An 18,253-nucleotide genomic window follows, 5' to 3' on the forward strand; every position below is an offset into this window, starting at 1 on the left:
TCCTGGCTTAAGTGTTGGCGAGCTCCCCTATTCATCAATGTGAGGACTGTCAGAATTGAGAAGTATAATAATGCCATTACATGTCCTCGTAGCCAAACCCCTCATCCACATTAGTTGGGAGGAAGTTGTTTGAAAATGCAAGCCTCATGATGTACATAGAGCCAGAGTACTGTAGGGAATGATGATAAGCACATTCTCCATCTCGTGTCAGCCAGCAGTCTGGACAAAATGAGTGCCACAGTCTTTATCATGGGGTGTGCGAACTAGAGGAGATGATGGATGGTGGAAGGGACAATAGTAGGTTCCCCACAACAGTACTCCGAGCGCCTGCCTTCCTAAACTTTCCCCCATTCCCAGTCTCCACTGATTTTCCAGGTTCTATTTCCAGCTTCCATCAGCACTGCAGCCAACCACTATTTAGGTGGCCTGAAATCAGCAAACTGGCTTGGATTGTCTGCTTAGCATCTGTTAAATAAAATTCACAGTGGGGGTCTGGCCAATAGTCAAAATCTAATCCATAATGTGTTTAAACGCTCATTCCAACCCAGCAACAGCATGCTTTAATTGCAAGTTATTATACTCCCCCGTGGAACAATGAGAATTGTTCTCAATTTCCTTCACTGCCATTCGAATCAACTCTTGATGAGAGTGATGGTTTGTGCCAATTTGTGGCCTGTTTTGTATGAGTAATTGTGGCCACAAAAAATGCACTGGGGCTGTCCCAAGTGTTGAAAGAATAGGATAACTATCAACTCTCCAAACTGCAGAAACCACAGCCACTACCTGTGGTGTATTTCTTATGTTGTTTTTGAATACTTTGAGCCTTAATGAACAGGCTGGCACAAATCTCTGGCAGAGTCTAACAAAAAGGTTATTTCTTGAAAGGACAAATAGCATGTTAAGTCTTGGATGTGTTTGCTTAGAAACTGAGTGGCATTAGTTTATAGCAAGTTTTATTTGAGGGCTTGCCAGTGGGGAATGCGGAATCAAGAAGCAGTGTTGCTGAATAACTTGGCCTTTCCATCGCATGCTCTGTCATTGCTGAGCAAGCAAGGAAATGGAGTAGGACCAGAGAAAATCACAAACTCTCTGCAGTTTGCTCTCCCTTATTTCTTATATGTTTAAAATGTAAATGTGCAGTGCTCAAAACCATGGCACTAAAATATTCAACTTCAAAGCAAGAAACCATGTGCTGGAATTGCTTTTAAGACTTATCTCTTTTACTATGTAATTAAGGCTGCTCTGTACACTTTTCAAAAAGGCACTAAATCTCAGCTTGTCATTTCCAGACCACGATCTTTGCAAACTCTACTGTGCTGCAGAGGACTTTGACTTCTTCTTTGCTCTTTCAAGTAAAGTCAAAGATGGAACACCATGCTCAGAGGAAAGATCTGATGTGTGTATAGATGGCATATGCGAGGTAAATTGGGTGTGTTATCGATATTCATCCTCATAGCTATCCTTGAACTCTAGCCATCACCAATACCCCCATTTCTCTGCCATAAAATGTACAGGTTCATTCCACAACATAATTGAGTGGACATTTTCCAGCTTTTGATTTATGTAACAAAACATTGCACAACTGAAAACATCCATTCAATGCAGGTTGTTACCTTTCCTGTGCAGTGATAAGAAGAACATGGGCATATTGATCATCGGATTCAACAGATCTGAAATTTTAGCTGTTAAGTTGTTGACTCTATAATTAAAATAGCGAACATTTATCCAATTCAATTCTGAGAGCTTAAAGTGTATTTTTATCTCTATGGATTGGTGGGTGTGAGTGGAGTTAGGACCAGGAGCAGGTGGAAGGTAACATATTTTAAAATCTGGAGCTCACCTCAGACACACTGACTTCAGGGCGACACACTGGAACAGCAGGAGAGTTGCTGCCTTACAGTGACAGAGACCAGGGTTCAATCCTGACTATGGGTGCTGTCAGTGTGGAGTTTATACATTCTCCCTGTGACCACGTGGGATTTCTTCAGGTGCTCCGGTTCCCTCCCACATTCCAAAGACTTGCAGGTTTGTAGGTTAATTGTCCTGTAAATTATCCCTAGTGGGTAGGATAGAACTAGTGTGTGGGTTATGGTAGTCGGTGCGGACTCAATGGGCTGAAGGGCCTGCTTCTACGCCGAATCTTTAAACCAAACTAAGGTTTAATGGGGTCAAGTTAAAGAGTGGTAACCAATCTGCTGGGAAGATTGTGGTACAGACAACTAATCCACTCGCAGAAAGAGAGTCAAGGGGGTGCAAGTAAATATTTTACTTTATAACCATGGAGGGTGGCTTGATATTCTGTAAAGGACATCAGCCTTCCCCCATTTCAACCGCATGCTGACAATCTCCCTGGGATGGACAATCTCTGCAGAAGGAAAGGGATGTGGAGAACTGATGTTCTTTGAACCGCTGTTGATAGCCTGGAAGAACAGGATTGTCCAACAGGCTTACAAACATTGTTTCTCTGTCTGCAGTGGTGCCTGACACGTTGAGTATTTTCAATATTTTCTTATTTAAGCTTGCAACTTCACCCTTACCCACACTTCTCCCCATTCACGTTACATTCATCTGCTCAGTCGATGGTCTTTCTGTATCACTGCTGATCTCTGACACCTTGCACTGTGCCACCACTGCCCCACAGCACACCTGCTTAGCACCACTCCTGTCCCCACAACCTCTTTCATCCACCTTATGTGCCTTCCTGGCAACAGAGAGACAGCTTTTTTAAATGTGGCAGGCAGACAGATACAAATATAAAGACATCTCAAAATCTGTGGTGGCAGCAAATTATACCAACGACTGGCTATGCTCTTTTTATTAGGATTTTGAAGTTTTCCATCTTCCCCAGAGGTGCCCACTGGTGCAAGGACAGGGGTTGCCAGAGAATAAAGACTCCATCAACAAAAAACAATAAGTGCTTGAGGAACTCAGTAGTTCAGGCAGCATCTCTGGAGGACGCTGAGTCAGAACCCTTCTTCAGAGTTGGAAGTCCATACTCTATTCTCTGGATGAATCTGGCCTTCAAGAACCCACAAGGGCTCCAGAATTTGTACATCCAATGATTTCTGTAGAGACTTTAGTTCCTAAATAATGCAGTTTACAATCAGGACTGCTGTTGAAGATCTATAGTTGGTTGAAGGACAGGGGGTTCTTGTTTTCTTCACAGTCAGTGTGGTGCTGCAGTTTGTGGCCCGTTTGCCAGATTGGTGCAGTCACTGCATTCTTATCGTGGCAGCCAAGTTAAGGGATCCAACCAACTACACAAAAAAGACATTATCAGAGATCCTTGATAGGCACTTGCACTGTAATGTCACCCCCCCCCCAAGCAATATCTTGGGTACATGCAAGCCCTGTCCGTTGCACAAACCAGCCCCAGCTGGCCGATTCTGTCTGCACTAGCTGCTGCCTTGGGAAAGCACCCAACATAACCAAGGACCACTCACATTCTCTCTTCTCCCCACTTGCCTGTCAGGCAGAAGATACAATATTTTGAAAGCACCCACCACCAGATCCAAGGACAGCTTCTTCCTCGCTATTTACACTGGAACTAACCTTTTAAATGCAAAGGATGAATTCTTGATCTCCCAATCTACCTTGTTGCAGCCCTTGCACTTTTTTTTAAATCTGCACACTCCCTTTAATTGTAACTCTAAATTCTGCATTCTACTTTTATCCCTCTCTTTTACATTTTCACTGTACTTCAGTTCATGTGACAATAATAAACCAATTCCAATTCCAAGTGTTATTGATCTAACTCTGGACTGGTACTTCTTTATGTATTCCCTATTGATTTCAGTTACGGTGGAGAAAAATGAGGCAAAATCTGAAGGCAAGTCCTCATAAATAGGGTTCACTGATGTTTTCTTAGGATCATCAATCACAATGTTCACCACATGTGAATTGTAAGGAGAACTGGGTCTATATCCCAATTTCTGCCTATCCTTCTTGCCGTCATTCACGGGGACCACTTTGTGAAAAGAGCTTTATAGACCCAACCGTAATCATAATAAAACCTCTATCTCTTGCAAGTTGAAAGAATGGGGCCTCGCATTCCAATTCATGGCACACGTGCCTGCCTATTTTGGTCTCTATTTGAGTCGAAGCATATTAGATACATAGACAATAGGTGCAGGAGTAGGCCATTCGGCCCTTCAAGCCAGCACCACCATTCAATGTGATCATGGCTGATCATCCACAATCAATACCCCGTTCCTGCCTTCTCCCCATAGCCCTTGATTCCTCTAGCTTTAAGAGCTCAATCTAACTCTCTTTTGAATGCATCCAGTGAATCGGCATCCACTGCCTTCGGAGGCAGAGAATTCCACAAATTCACAACTCTCTGTGTGAAAAGGTTTTTCCTCAGGTTCTGGACTCCCCCAACATCGGGAACAAGTATCCTGCATCTAGTATGTCCAATCACTTAATCATTTTATATGTTTCGATAAGATCCCCTCTCATCCTTCTAAATGCCAGTGAATACAAGCGCAGTCGTTCCATTCTTTCATCATACGACAGTCCTGCCATCCCGGGAATTAACCTAGTGAATCTACGCTGCACTCCCTCAATAGCAAGAATGTCCTTCCTCAAATTAGGAGACCAAAACTGCACAATATACTCCAGGTGCGGTCTCACCAGGGCCCTGTACAATGGCAGAAGGACCTCTTTGCTCCTATAATCAACTCCTCTCTTTATGAAGGCCAACATGCCATTGGCTTTCTTCACTGCCTGCTGTACCTGCATGCTTACTTTCAGTGACTGATGTACTAGGACACCCAGGTCTCGTTGTACTTCCCCTTTTCCTAACCTGACACCATTCAGATAATAATCTGCCCCCGTTTTTGCCTCCAAAGTGGATAACCTCACATTTATCCACATTATGCTGCATCTGCCATGCAACTGCCCACTCACCCAACCTGTCCAAGTCACTCTGCATCCTCATAGCATCCTCTTCACAGTTTACACTGCCACCCAGCTTTGTGTCATCTGCTAATGTTACTATTAATTCCTTCATCTAAATCATGAATGTATATTGTAAATAGCTGCGGTCCCAGCACCGAGCACTGCGGCACCCCACTAGTTACTGCCTGCCATTCTGAAAGGGACCCGTTAATCCCTACTCTTTGTTTCCTGTCTGCCAACCAATTTTCTATCCATGTCAATACCCTACCCCCAATACCATGTGCTGTAATTTTGCCCACTAATCTCCTGTGTGGGACCTTATCAAAGGCTTTCTGAAAGTCCAGGTACACTACATCCACTGGCTCTCTCTTGTCCATTTGCCAGTGTTGCGCTGTCCTCCTTATCAACCCTTGCTGCTTTACTTGGGTCTACAATAGTAATATAATTATTACTCCTTCCAAATCTGCTTGGCCATGGCAATCTTCCTCATTGCATAGAAGATTCTTGATTAGTAAGGATGTCAGGGGAGAAGGCAGAAGAATGGGGTTGAGAGGGAAATATAGATCAGCGTGATTGAATGGCGGGGTAGACTGATGGGCCGAATGGCCTAATTCTGCTCCAAGAACTTATGGAGAGAGTACCTTTCCTGAAGCATGGTTACTATGTGTTTGAATAACTAGCTGGGTCAGACTCTGTTCCTGAATATAAATTGCATATACTTTCCCTGCTCAATTACTTTAGTACTCATACTATTAGCAGCATTCAAATCATTTCCCATTTTGTTAAGAATGTTTAGCTGAATCTGTCAGTTTGAGGAAAAAGCACTCAGGGCTACCTCATTAGTAAGGAAGTTAGCCCACTCACTGCCAGGATAAGCATGTAAAGCTCTCATGAAGCACTCATTATTAAATAGTCCATTCATGGCTTACAGAGTGAAGTTTTATTACTTCCAATCAGCAAGTGAAAGATTTCACTGTTACTAAAATTATGAATGAAATCTGAAACAAGAGTGCTTTTTTAAAACACCTTCTAACTTGTAAATATAGATTTGACTTGAGCATGTTCACAATACTAAATAGAAACTGTTTAGCGATACCGTGCTACATGTACTGTATAATGCAGTGAAAATCACGCGATCATGCAGTGTTGTTCTCATATTTATTTTCTTCCCTCACAGGCCGTTGGATGTGACCGTGTTCTCGGTTCCAAAATTGAGCCAGATGCTTGTGGTGTCTGCAAAGGGAACAACTCAACGTGTAAAATCTTCAAGGGTCAATACACCAAACAGCACTATGTAAACCGTACGTTTTGATCTGCGTAATGTACTGAATCTCCCACTGTAGTAATCATGATGCCCATCTAATCTACTTTTAAGCCTCGTAGATATGCACCGTATAAAATTTAATCCAAACTCCTATTAATACTTATAACTGCAGCTAAGGTTGCCAGCAGATCGAGGTGATCTGTTTTAAGATTCATGTAGAAGTTTGGCAAGGCCACTGAAACTGTTTGTGTAAACCTTTTGACCCACAAAATTAACATTGGACAAACTAATAACTCAGCCTGATTGCCAAGTCTAAAGGACTGCAGATGGTCCCCACATAATATTATAACCATGTTGTAGCGATCATAACTTTAGAATGGCTTGGCTTGGTTACACTTGAAATTATCCTCTTCATGCCTGAAGGTGGCGATTTGTGTGGGATACATATTTATAAGTACCATCCCCAGCTCATACTCGTATCATCATAAACAATGTTGAAACCACAGCTGCTCTATTCCTATCCAAATACTGCCTCTCTATAGATTTTGCCAGGGGGATGCACAACAATAACAAAATAAATCTTTTATTTTTTCCATTATTTTAAGGGGCGCTGGTGTGATCATCAATACTCCTGTTACTTCTCTCACAACAATCTTAATACCGGCGCCCCTTAAAATAATGGAAAAAATAAATGGAAATCTCAGCAGGTCAGACAGCATCCCTGGAGAACATGGATAGGTGATATTTCAGATTGGGACCCATCAGACTCTACCCGAAGTCACAATATACAATACAATACAATACAATATATCTTTATTGTCATTGTACAGGGGTACAATGAGATTGGGAATGCGCCTCCCATATGATGCAATAATTTAATTCCTCTCCATGTTCTCCAGGAATTCTGCATTACTCGCTGAGATTACTCCAGCAATTTGTGTCTTTCCTTGATAAACCAGCATCTGCAGTTCCTTGTATCTAAATCTTAAGACCAAATCGCCTTTTGAATTTGAAGGGTGTTTGAACCTTTTCTCGATTGGAGCATTGGACACAAAAGTCCGTGCTGGTCCCAATTTATGCAGCTAATAGAAATCAGAAGCAGTACAAATTCCGTGTATGGGTCCGGTCCCTCTGTCGGATTCCTAAGTTAGCCCACCACAGTCAGATAAGGCTCACATTAGATGCAGAACCATAGAGTATTTGCCATCTATTTGCCTTTTTTTTTTTAAATTGCACTAAACTGGAAGTTTGATATAAAGCTGAAAATATTTTAAAGTGAGTATTTGCACCTCAATTATTTGTAATAGATTTTTTTCCTCTCTCTCCACCAGAATATTATACGGTAATCACCATTCCTGCAGGAGCACGTAGCATTCGTGTGCATGAACTAAACATCTCCAATGCTTACATCGCCATTAGAAACCAACAGCAGAAATACTATCTCAATGGCCATTGGACCCTTGACTGGCCTGGGCGACATCGGTTTTCTGGGGCAATATTTGACTATAAAAGGCCCTACAATCGACAGGAAAGCCTTTCTGCCACTGGTCCCACGAATGAAACATTAGTGGTAGAGGTAGGTTTGCCCACTACTTCAACAAAACCCTCATTTTATGATGTGTGATTATAACATAATTTGAGAATTGATCATCTCTCAAGTGTAAATTGCAGCTTCAGTGGTCGTAGTTGGGGACCGTTTAGTGTAATAATGTTGTCAGGGAAGGGGGAGTGTTATATTGTCTATAATAAGTGTTTTTATCTACTGAGCACAAGGCACCATTAGAAAAATCTATATCTATTACTCTCCCGACTTGTCAGCTAATGAACACTTAGCATATTTTTCAAGGAAAGGAATGACTTCTTGGAAAAGAAAGCATGTTTTTTTTATTTGTGAATTCACTAACAGAAGTTTCAGATGTGATAAGAGGCAAAACTGGCTATTAATTTCTTTCATGGTCTTGCCTTTGTACACTTCAGCACAGATACTGTTTTATCATTAAGATATGAAGAAACAAAACTAAATTTCTGCCTGCATAGTTTAATAGTAGACAAGGCCATTGAATTTCATGAAAACTTGCATTTTTGTTGCCACTAGTATTGTTGTGATTAGCAAGGGTGATTAGCAAGGGGGTTATGGGGCAAAGGCTGGAGAATGCGGTTGAAAAGGAAAGATAGATCAGCCATGATTGAATGATGGAGTAGACTTGATGGGCCGACTGGCCTAATTCTCCTCTTAGAACTTATGAACTAGCTTTCATAAGTCCAATTCCAAATTTAGTTTATAGATATACAGTGCGGAAACAGGCCCTTCGTCCCACCGAGTCTGAACTGACCAGTGATCCCCACACATTAGCACTACTCTACACACACTAGAGATGTTTTTTTACATTTATACCAAGCCAATTAACCTATAAACCTGTGTGGGAGGAAACCGAAGATCTCGGAGAAAACCCACGCAGGTCAGAGGGAGAACGTACAAACTCCGTACAGACAGCACCCTTAGTCACGATCGAATCTGGGTCTCTGGCGCTGTAAGGCAGTAGCTCTACCGCTAAGCCACCGAGCCGTGGGTCTACATGTTGCATTTATTAAGTGAAAGTTGCTTTCTTTTCACCAATTTACTACCATAAGATTTCTTAATGGCAGCCTTGCTGTGGGATTAAAGATTCTCCATCAATTAATACAATGCTGCCGTAGTAAACTACACATGTACTGTTTACCAGCTTGCTACCATTGTCTTTATATTGCTAACTCACCTATGTTTCTCTGACTTTGAAGGCATATGTTTCTTTCTGCAGAAATGTTTCTGTTTAATTTCATTTAATCAGACCGTGAGGATTATATGTAAAGCAAAGATTAAAACTTATGTTTTGTATATCTATGCTATCTTTAGACTGCTATTTCGTTTTTTGTCTTAAACCAATTTGCCACTGCCTGTCGGTCTATGAAGGAAACACAGATATTGGTGACGACGTCTAGAGGTCCCTAAATACCCTAATTTGTCTGTTCATAGTATATCCCACGTTGTGGCAATATTGCTGAGCTCAACGCTTTCTGCGGTAGGGAACCTGTGGAATTCTCTGCAACTGAAATCAGTTGAAGCCAAATTATAAAATTATATTTTTACCACGAACTTCTGGCTTTTTACTGAGCTCCATCTGATATGTTTCCATATAGGGGCGTTCTCAAGTCTGAATTAGATGATGGAAGTGATGTAGTGTTCTAAATTGATTCAAAGTGCAAAGTGATTCAAATCTTGCAAGATAATCCCACGACTACACATTTTATTTAAGGAAGTATCTAATTGCTAGTCTCAAATATCTGTATTCCCATTAGCACAAGGGGAATGGAAATTAAATTTAGTTCAGGATGGATGGCTGTAACAAAAAATATGATCTAATGCAATTATATTTGGAGCACCTTAACTCCACCCAGCACTAGAGATTATTACTGAGATAATATTGTGCGCGATTAAAAGCCTACCAGAGGTCTGCAGAGGTCTGCTGAGAGTAATGGATATAAAATATGGAAACAAATGGTAATTTGCCAAGAGCTGTCATAATGAGGCATTTTTAGTAGCACATATTGCGATAGAAAACATACACATTAGAAATGGGTTTAGTAGACATCCGAGACTATTATGTCATCTTGTGTGGTAATTTTGCACTCTGTTCAAGTATTGTTTGTTGTAAAATGGAACAATCTTGTGTTATTGTAAATCCTTAAATCTTTAGATGTTTATTATGATTCGGGGGGATATAAAATGGCAAATTGCTTATATCCACATTTCAACTCTCATGTTTAAAATGTTACAGTAAAAACCGAAAGGATGATTTCCAGTAGTTCTATCCATCTAATATAGCATTGGCAGAAGAGCACAGAAAGGAGAGTAAGCAATTTTCAAATTGATTTTATATATTTCCATGGCATAAATCTTTAAAAGATTATAGTTAAGTAAATTTCAAGTAGCAACTGAAAGGTTAGATGCTAATGCTGTTTATTGGGAAATGCTGTGTTATACAAGGGAAAGAGTTGATAGTTTTCAACACAGTATTGCATGACATGTGTAAGAAATTCACCTGTGAAAAAGTCTGAAAGATAGTCATGTAACATTTGGAATGACACGAGGTAACTTCAGCCACCTTATTAAAGCTGAAGACCCATGTGATGGAGTGTTTGACCGTACCTATAAATAGGTGGACAACTGGTCCATATAAAATTGTAAAAAATGATGCAGATTGAGATCCCATTGCACCTCCTGAAAAATTCATTCTTGGGAGTTACTGTCTGGTTGTATCAATTACTGAGCAGCCTGGCAAGTGATACGTGAAGAAACCAAACCAAGGATCCGCCTTGAAAAGGGCTCGAAAACTGTTCCCAAGAATGAATTGGAATTTCCCTTACAAAAGTAATGGGATCGCTGCCTGTTATCAGCTTGATCTTCTCAATACCCTTAGACTTTACTGGTGGCTAAATAATTAGCTAAGCTTATTACTTAACTTTATCCCTTGTCCCATCCCCACTCCCACCACCCTCAGTCCTATGCCCTTGCACCAACAAAGGCCCATAGCCAAACCAACAAATGGCTCTCTGCTCAAAACACAAAGTGCTGGAGTAACTCAGTAGGTCCGGCAGCATCTGTGGAGGGAATGGATAGACAACATTTTGGGTCACTACCTGAGACGCCGCCTATCCATTCCCTCCAAGGATGCTGCCTGCTCTGCTGAGTTACTCTTTTGTTCTATTGTTCTCGTCCTTTGTTCAAGATTCCAGCATCAGCAATTCTTCTGTCTCCATTAGATCCCTCTCTCACCATCCAGGCTGCACTAGAATGTTGAGGTTCTGGATCAAAATTAACAAGCGTTTTGCTACTTTTTTATGTGTTAAAATTAATGGAAAAGGAATAAGCTGATATATCAATTGACCACAATGCCAAGTAGAAAGTGTCTCTACTTTTTCCCAGTTAAAATCGAGCACTCCTGCAGATGTGATTTTTATTTTGACTTTCTTCCCTAAGCTTTCATGCAACCTTTGCAAGAGAGACAGTTGTCATAGTCATAGTGTGATACAGCGTGGAACTAGGCTCTTGGCCCAACTTGCCCACACCAGCCAATATGTCCCAGCTACACTAGTCCCACCTGCCTGCATTTGGTCCATATCCCTCCAAACCTGTCCTATCCATGTACCTGTCTAACTGTTTCTTAAACGTTGAGATAGTCTCTGCCTCAACTACCTCCTCTGGCAGCACATTCCACACACCCACCGCCCTTTGTGTGAAAAGAAACCTTCAGATTCCTATTAACTTTTCCCCCCATCACCTTAAAGCTATGTCCTCTGGTCTTCGATTCACCTACTCTGGGCAAGAGACTCAGTACATCCTCCCGATCTATTCCTCATGATTTGAGACACTATAAGATCACCCCTCATCCTCTTGCACTACAAGGAATAGTCCCAGCCTAATTAACCTCTCCCTATTGCTCAGACCCTCTCACCCTGGCGACATCCTCATAAATCTTCTTTGTACCCTTTCCAGCTTGACAACATAAATGCCTACTATCAATTTCATTGAGTTTTATAATGCATGAAGATAATTTACCTTTATTCAGCCTTTGATAATTACTCAATCTTTTCTTCCTGGTAAAATGCTCAGAAACGTTCTTCAATATTGATAATTAAAACTAAATACCAATTGTTTTTGGTTAAAATAAATTGCTGGTATTTTGTATTAACCATCAATGTTAAAAGTAATAATTCTGTGTAACTGCAATAAGATCTGCCTTGTATTTACATACCATTGTCTAGAAATTAGCATTAAGCTTGGACCTTGCTGGCAAAACACAATTTCTCTACAAAGTGGAAAGGTGATCTACCTGCTCCTGCCCTATTTGCTTAGTTGGGAATTAGCTGCATGTAGATGCTACTTAAGGTGACATTTTAGCCCTTGCTGTGGGACTTCCCTTGAGCTCATTACCTTTTACCTTCCTGGTCACAAACACAACTTCACTAGCCATTCCTCCCAACCACTACCAACACCACACCACAAATAGACTCTGAATTTTAATTATAACTCTTTATCACTGATCATGTACCTTCCCACAAAGCCTCAAAGCAAGTCTTCATCACCTGATGCAAGCCCCTAACTAACACAACAATGTCCTCCTACCCTGTAGAACTACGCCCCCCTCCAACCGACATGAGCATGTCCTTCGAACCGACACAAAACGTGACTAACTCCACATTACACATTTCAAGTGGAAGACATTGCAGCGCTTTCTTGAAACAAACCGCCCAGCATTATGATATTTTCCATGGCGCTCAGTGTAGTTGCAGTTGACCTTTCTTTCACTCTTACAGTGTATGATGAAAATACCATTTCCACATATAGGCACGTTTAATTAAGCCGTGACATTATGCACTCAATTTTCCATCATTATTGCCTTATACCACGCATATAGTAATTTGAATCTAGGAGAAGGGCGACATGTTTAGACGTGCTCTCTGGATCTATCTGCTGATTACTCTGTGATAAGTACACTTAACGCAGGGCTCATTTCTCTTTAATGACAACGTGCCAAAGTTTATTTTTATCCCAAATTTGTCATTACTTTTCAGTGCTGAAAGCACCAGGTTCATCCAATTATGGCCATATTCTAAACATCTGCAAGGTGCATAGACAGAAACAAATTGTTGGGAGAATCGTTAAGCACCTTCAGCTGTAAATAGCTCCAGGAACAAAGGCAAATTTTTACTCGGAACTGTTTCGATGTTCATTTGGTCTTTTCTTTTCCTTTTGAAGTTCTTCGTTTAATTTGGATGCTTATTTTGAAATATTTGGGGGGTTTTCCTGAAGTGAAGGGAAAAGGCTTTTGCTGTAATTTTTAACTTTCGAAGATTCATATTTTGTTAAATGGAGAAAGAACGGCAATCAATCTGGGAGCAAATGCGTTGATGGCACTGAAGTGGTGTCCTTAACACTGGTGCTCTGCGAGGATGTGTTCTCAGTCCCCTTCTTTACTCCTTGTGCACCCATGATTGTGCAGCCACGTACAAATCTAATTAAATGTTCAAATTCGCAGATGACACCACCATTGTGGGCTGGATATCAAATATCAAACAGAGTACAGGAAGGAGATTGAGAACCTCTTGACCTAGTGTCGAGACAATAACCTTTCTTGCATTGTCAGCAATTCCAAAAAGATAATGATCAAATTCAGAAAGCGAAGTGGTACATATACTCCAGTTTGCATTGATGGCGCCAATGTAGAGAAAGCTTTGAATTCATAGGAGCCAATATCGCCAACAACCTGTCCTAGACCACCCATATTGAAGCAATGCCAAGAAAGCAGACCAACGGCTCTGCTTCTTTAGAAAGCTAAGGAAAGTTCTAGAAAACTTGTACAGATGCGCCATAGAAAGCAACACAGCATGCTTGGGAGCAGCTCCATCCAAGACTGCAAAAGATTGCAGAGAATTGTGGATGCAGCCCAGGCCATCACAAAAAACCAACCTCCCTTCTATTGACTCCATTTACACTTCATGCTGCCTCTGCAAGGCCACCAGCATAAGCAAGGACGGGTCTCTCCCCAGTCACTCCCTCTTCTCCCCTCTTCAATCATGCAAACGGTATAGAAATGTGAAAACATTGACCTCCAGATTCAGGGACAGTTTCTTCCCAACTGTTATCAGGCAACAATCAACAACCAGAGAGCAGTCCTGAGCTACTATCTACCTTATTTGAGACCCTCGGACTATCTTTAATTGGATTTTACGGGACTTTATTATGCACTAAACGTTATTACATTTATTGTGTCTCAGTACACTGTGGATGGCTCAATTGTAATCATATATTGTCTTTCCACTGACTGGTCAGCAAGCAACAAAACAACTTTTCACTGTACCTTAGTACACGTAACAGTAAATCAAACTTCAAAACCAGTCTCATCAGGTAGACCTGGTGTCCTCTGCAGACCCTTAACCAGCAGCAGGCTGTACGGCCACAGATGGTCATTCATCTGCATGTTTGTGCACTTGTATCTTGAGGCTTCCATGTTCCATAGGACAGGCACAAGCATTCCTGGAACAGTCCACTTATGGATGATCTTTGGGATCTGGAATGTTTTTGAAAAGAACGCTTCTCTGGCAGTGCTACAATGGGTAAAGTTTATCCACTATCACCTTCCCCACCTATAGCCACACATCATCAGGGTGCATTTACTGCATGCTGAATGGATTTGGGGGTAGTAGCTTCCATTCACTGGAGCAAAGCAGCCATTCTTATAGATTAGCGTTTTTGTTTCAATAGTTGGCCCTTATTTTCAATTGCCAGTCAAAAAGAATTTGCAGGAGAGCCACTCAGTGGTCAGACAGATGAATTGCACTGGCAATGCAGAAGAGGATATTGCACTTTTGCAGGTCTTGTCATCTACCTGCTCGGTAGTTACTGCATGATATTCACCTGCCTTTTGCGATGTAAGTTGACACTTAGTCTTCCAATGCAGAATTATGTTGGAAACTCCGCAAAACTCTTGATTAGATTGGAACAAACAAAACAAACGCTGTGGTGACTCAGCAGGGTAGGCAGCATCTCTGGAGAGAACGAATGGGTGACACTTTGGGTCGAGACCTTCTTCAGACTCGACCCGAAACGTCACCCATTCCTTCTCTTCAGAGATGCTGCCTGTCCCGCTGAGTTACTCCAGCGTTTTTTGTCCATCTTCGGTGTAAACCAGCATCTGCAGTTTCTTCCTAAACAAAAGATGTACCTAGGCACATGTATCATTGACATAATTAAAACATTTCAATAGGTAAAAGAAAATGCACCATTTCTGATAACGAATCATTAGGTTTTGTATTAAAACAGTTGTCAGTGCTCTTGATTTTCCCTTGTACCCAGATTCTATTTTGGATTGAATCACACTGGGAGGAGTTGGCTGCGCCTAACGGCTGCGGCTCTCTGGCAGTCTGTTTGTCTTTTTTTCTTTTTTTTTTGTTTGTGTCGGTGTTGGGATGGTTTTTGTTTCTGTTTTTGGCTGTGTATGTGTGGGGGGGGGGGGGTGGGTGTGTTGGGGGGGGGGGGGGTGGGGCGTGTTGGGGGTGGGGGTGGGGCGGGGGAAACCTTTCTTTTATTAGGTCTCTTCCCCGGGGCGCAGCTCGCCCGCGGGGCTTTCCATCGCCCGGCGCGGCTCGGCCGCTGGACTTAACATCGCTGGCGCGGCTCGGCTGCGGGACGTTTCGGTGCCCGGTGGGGCTCGGCCGCTGGACTTAACATCGCCCGGTGCGGCCGCGGGACGTTTCAGTGCCCGGGGCGGCTCGGCCGGGGGGCCTTCCATCCCCTTGCGGGGGCTGTGCGTGTCGGTTGCCTCGGTAGGGGTCGAGCTGTCTGTCCGTGGGTGCGGGGGGAGGAGAGGGGAAGTTTTGTTGCCTCCATCACAGTGAGGGGGTGTTTGGAGTCACTGTGATGGATGTTTGTGTTGGGGTCGTGTGTCCTGTGTTCTTTTCTTTTTTTGCTGTGACTGCTGAAATTTCGTTCGGTGTTGTGCCAAGTGACAATAATGTTTTGTTATGTTATGTTATGTTATTACTTATCCGGGACTTCTATTTCCAACCATTTTCATTGTAGTTAAACACAGTAATTTCCACACCTTCCAATGTATCATTTATGTCTCATTCAGTAGTTCATCAAATGAATACATTATTCTCCATGTGTATACTTCTCATTAAAGTTCATTAATTCTATATTCAAAATATTTGTTTACGCCACCTTCATGTGATGTGAAGCAAGAGCACTGGTCAGAAAGGGATCACAAAATGCTGGAGTAACTCAGCAGGTCAGGCAGCATCCAGGAGAGAGGGAATGGGTGATGTTTCGGGTCGAGACCCTTCTTCAGACTGATATCGGGGGGGGGGGGGGCGGGACAAAGAAAGGATATAGTTGGAGACAGGAAGACAGTGGGAGAACTGGGAAGGGGGAGGGGAAGTGGAAGAGAGGGACAGAGGAACTATCTAAAGTTGGAGAAGTCAATGTTCATACCGCTGGGCTGTAAGCTGCCCAAGCGAAATATGAGGTGCTACTCCTCCAATTTCCGGTGGGCCTCAATATGGCACTGGAGGAGGCCCATGACAGAAAGGTCAGACTGGGAGTGGGAGGGGGAGTTGAAGTGCTCAGCCACTGGGAGATCAGGTTGGTTAAGGCAGACTGACCGAAGGTGTTGAGCGAAACGATCGCCGAGCCTATGTTTGGTCTCGCCGATGTAGAGAAGTTGACATCTAGAGCAGCGGATACAATTGATGAGGTTGGAGGAGGTGCAGGTGAACCTCTGTCTCACCTGGAAAGACTGTTTGGGCCCTTGGATGGAGTTGAGGGGGGAGGTAAAGGGACAGGTGTTGCATCTCCTGCGGTTGCAGGAATCAGAAAGGGATAGTAATTCTATCAGGAGTTCTTTATCATTCAAAATCCTATCGAGTAGGATGTCACCAATTACAACATTGTGAAATTGTCTTTCACACCTCACATAAATCATCACCTAGTGAGAGTAAAATGAGTGTGAACTATCATCAGTGTTACTGTTAATTAACTTCACCGTTATCTATTATTACAAACTCTCCTGCTTATATAGTAACCTCATCAATGAAAGCAAATAAAATGTTCAAGTCCATCCACAGATTGAAACAATTCTCTCATTGTACAGTGAGTGAATAGCTACTGTCAACAGGGAACGGGTAGATGTTTTATGGGGGAAATTACAAGGCTGGGGTAAGAGAGAGAAAGAATGACTGGAGCAGCCTCAGGCTTCAGTCATTTCACAGTTGAGTCAGGAGGCTGGGGGGTGTGGAATTGTGGAAGTAGTCAATGTTTTACATTGACAACACCAGTCAGAAAAGCAACAGCAGTGAGCAGGAATGTGAAGAAAACAATCATTTTCTGATTCTACAGAAGTTTAGTACTTGCTTCAAATATTACCCTGAACTCTACCTTATATGACAAATGAACTAACTCTGTGTTGTGATGCATTAACAAATGCAAGATTGCATTAGGGATTCCAATTATGAATTATTTTAGTTGAAGTTACATGAAGTTAAAGGGAATGTTCAACCCAATTTTACTTAAGAACATTTTCTTTTCATTCTTAATAGTCCCATTTAGTAACCAAATAATTTGTATCGAATATAAATGAAAAATACTGAAAATACTCGGTGGGTCAGACAGCATAAATGGAGAGAAAAGAATTGTTAATATTCCAGGTCAAAGATCTTTCACCAGAACTCATTGTTTCTTGTTCATGATACTTCATTAGAATCTTTCAATCAGAAACATTAACCATTCCTTGCTCCATTGAAGTTTTCTGTCTTGCTTTGTATGTCCAAAATTTTCATTTGTTTCCAGCTTCTGCAATATTTTCACGTTAGTAAAAATATTTACGAATGGGGGACATAGGTTTAAGGTGAGAGGACAAAGATCCTGAGGTGTAACTTTTTCACTCGCAGGGTGGTGGGTGTATGGAATGAGCTGCTAGGAGAGGTAGTTAGACAGGTACTGTAAAAGCATTCAGAAGACATTTGGACAGGAAAAGTTTAGAGGAATACTAGACCAAGTGGACCCATTGGGCCCAAACCTCTCCTGTGTTGGTCCAGTACCCTCTCCTCCCCCACCCTCCCCCCCTCCCCCTCGCCCTCCCCCCACTCACGTACCATCCCCCCTCAACCCCCCTTATCCCCTCCCCCACTCACCTAGTCTATCCCTCCTCAACCCCCCTTAACCCCCTCTCCCCTCACCCACCCCTCACTAACCCACTCCATCACCCTCAACCCCCCCAAACCTCTCCTGCATTGGTCTAGCACCCTCACCTCCCCCAAACCCCCCTTCTCCTCCCCCCCATTCACCTGCTCTATCCCCCTCAACCCTCCTTATCTCCCCTTCCTCCCCCCCACTCCATCTCCCTCAACCCCCCCTTATTCCTCCCCTCCCCTCCACTCACCCACTCAATCCCCCTTATCCCCCCTGACCAACTCACCCAACTCCATCCCCCCTCAACCCCCCTTATCTCCCCCCTCCGCGTCCCCCGCCCCCTCACCCACTCAACCACTTCATCC

The 18,253-nt window shown here is 42.6% G+C and overlaps 1 protein-coding gene across 1 annotated transcript in view; it reads left to right on the top strand.

Annotated features, from left to right (window-relative positions):
- adamts16 (ADAM metallopeptidase with thrombospondin type 1 motif, 16) overlaps positions 1-18,253 on the top strand; it is a 152,935-nt gene that overhangs the window by 91,828 nt on the left and 42,854 nt on the right. Inside the window, exons 14-16 of the mRNA XM_078428253.1 lie at positions 1,290-1,420; positions 6,077-6,200; positions 7,495-7,739. Coding sequence (XP_078284379.1) covers positions 1,290-1,420; positions 6,077-6,200; positions 7,495-7,739 — 500 coding nt within the window. The remainder of the gene's footprint in view (positions 1-1,289; positions 1,421-6,076; positions 6,201-7,494; positions 7,740-18,253) is intronic.

This window comes from Rhinoraja longicauda, chromosome 2 (genome assembly GCF_053455715.1).
Source record: "Rhinoraja longicauda isolate Sanriku21f chromosome 2, sRhiLon1.1, whole genome shotgun sequence".
NCBI classification, from domain to species: Eukaryota; Metazoa; Chordata; class Chondrichthyes; order Rajiformes; family Arhynchobatidae; genus Rhinoraja; species Rhinoraja longicauda.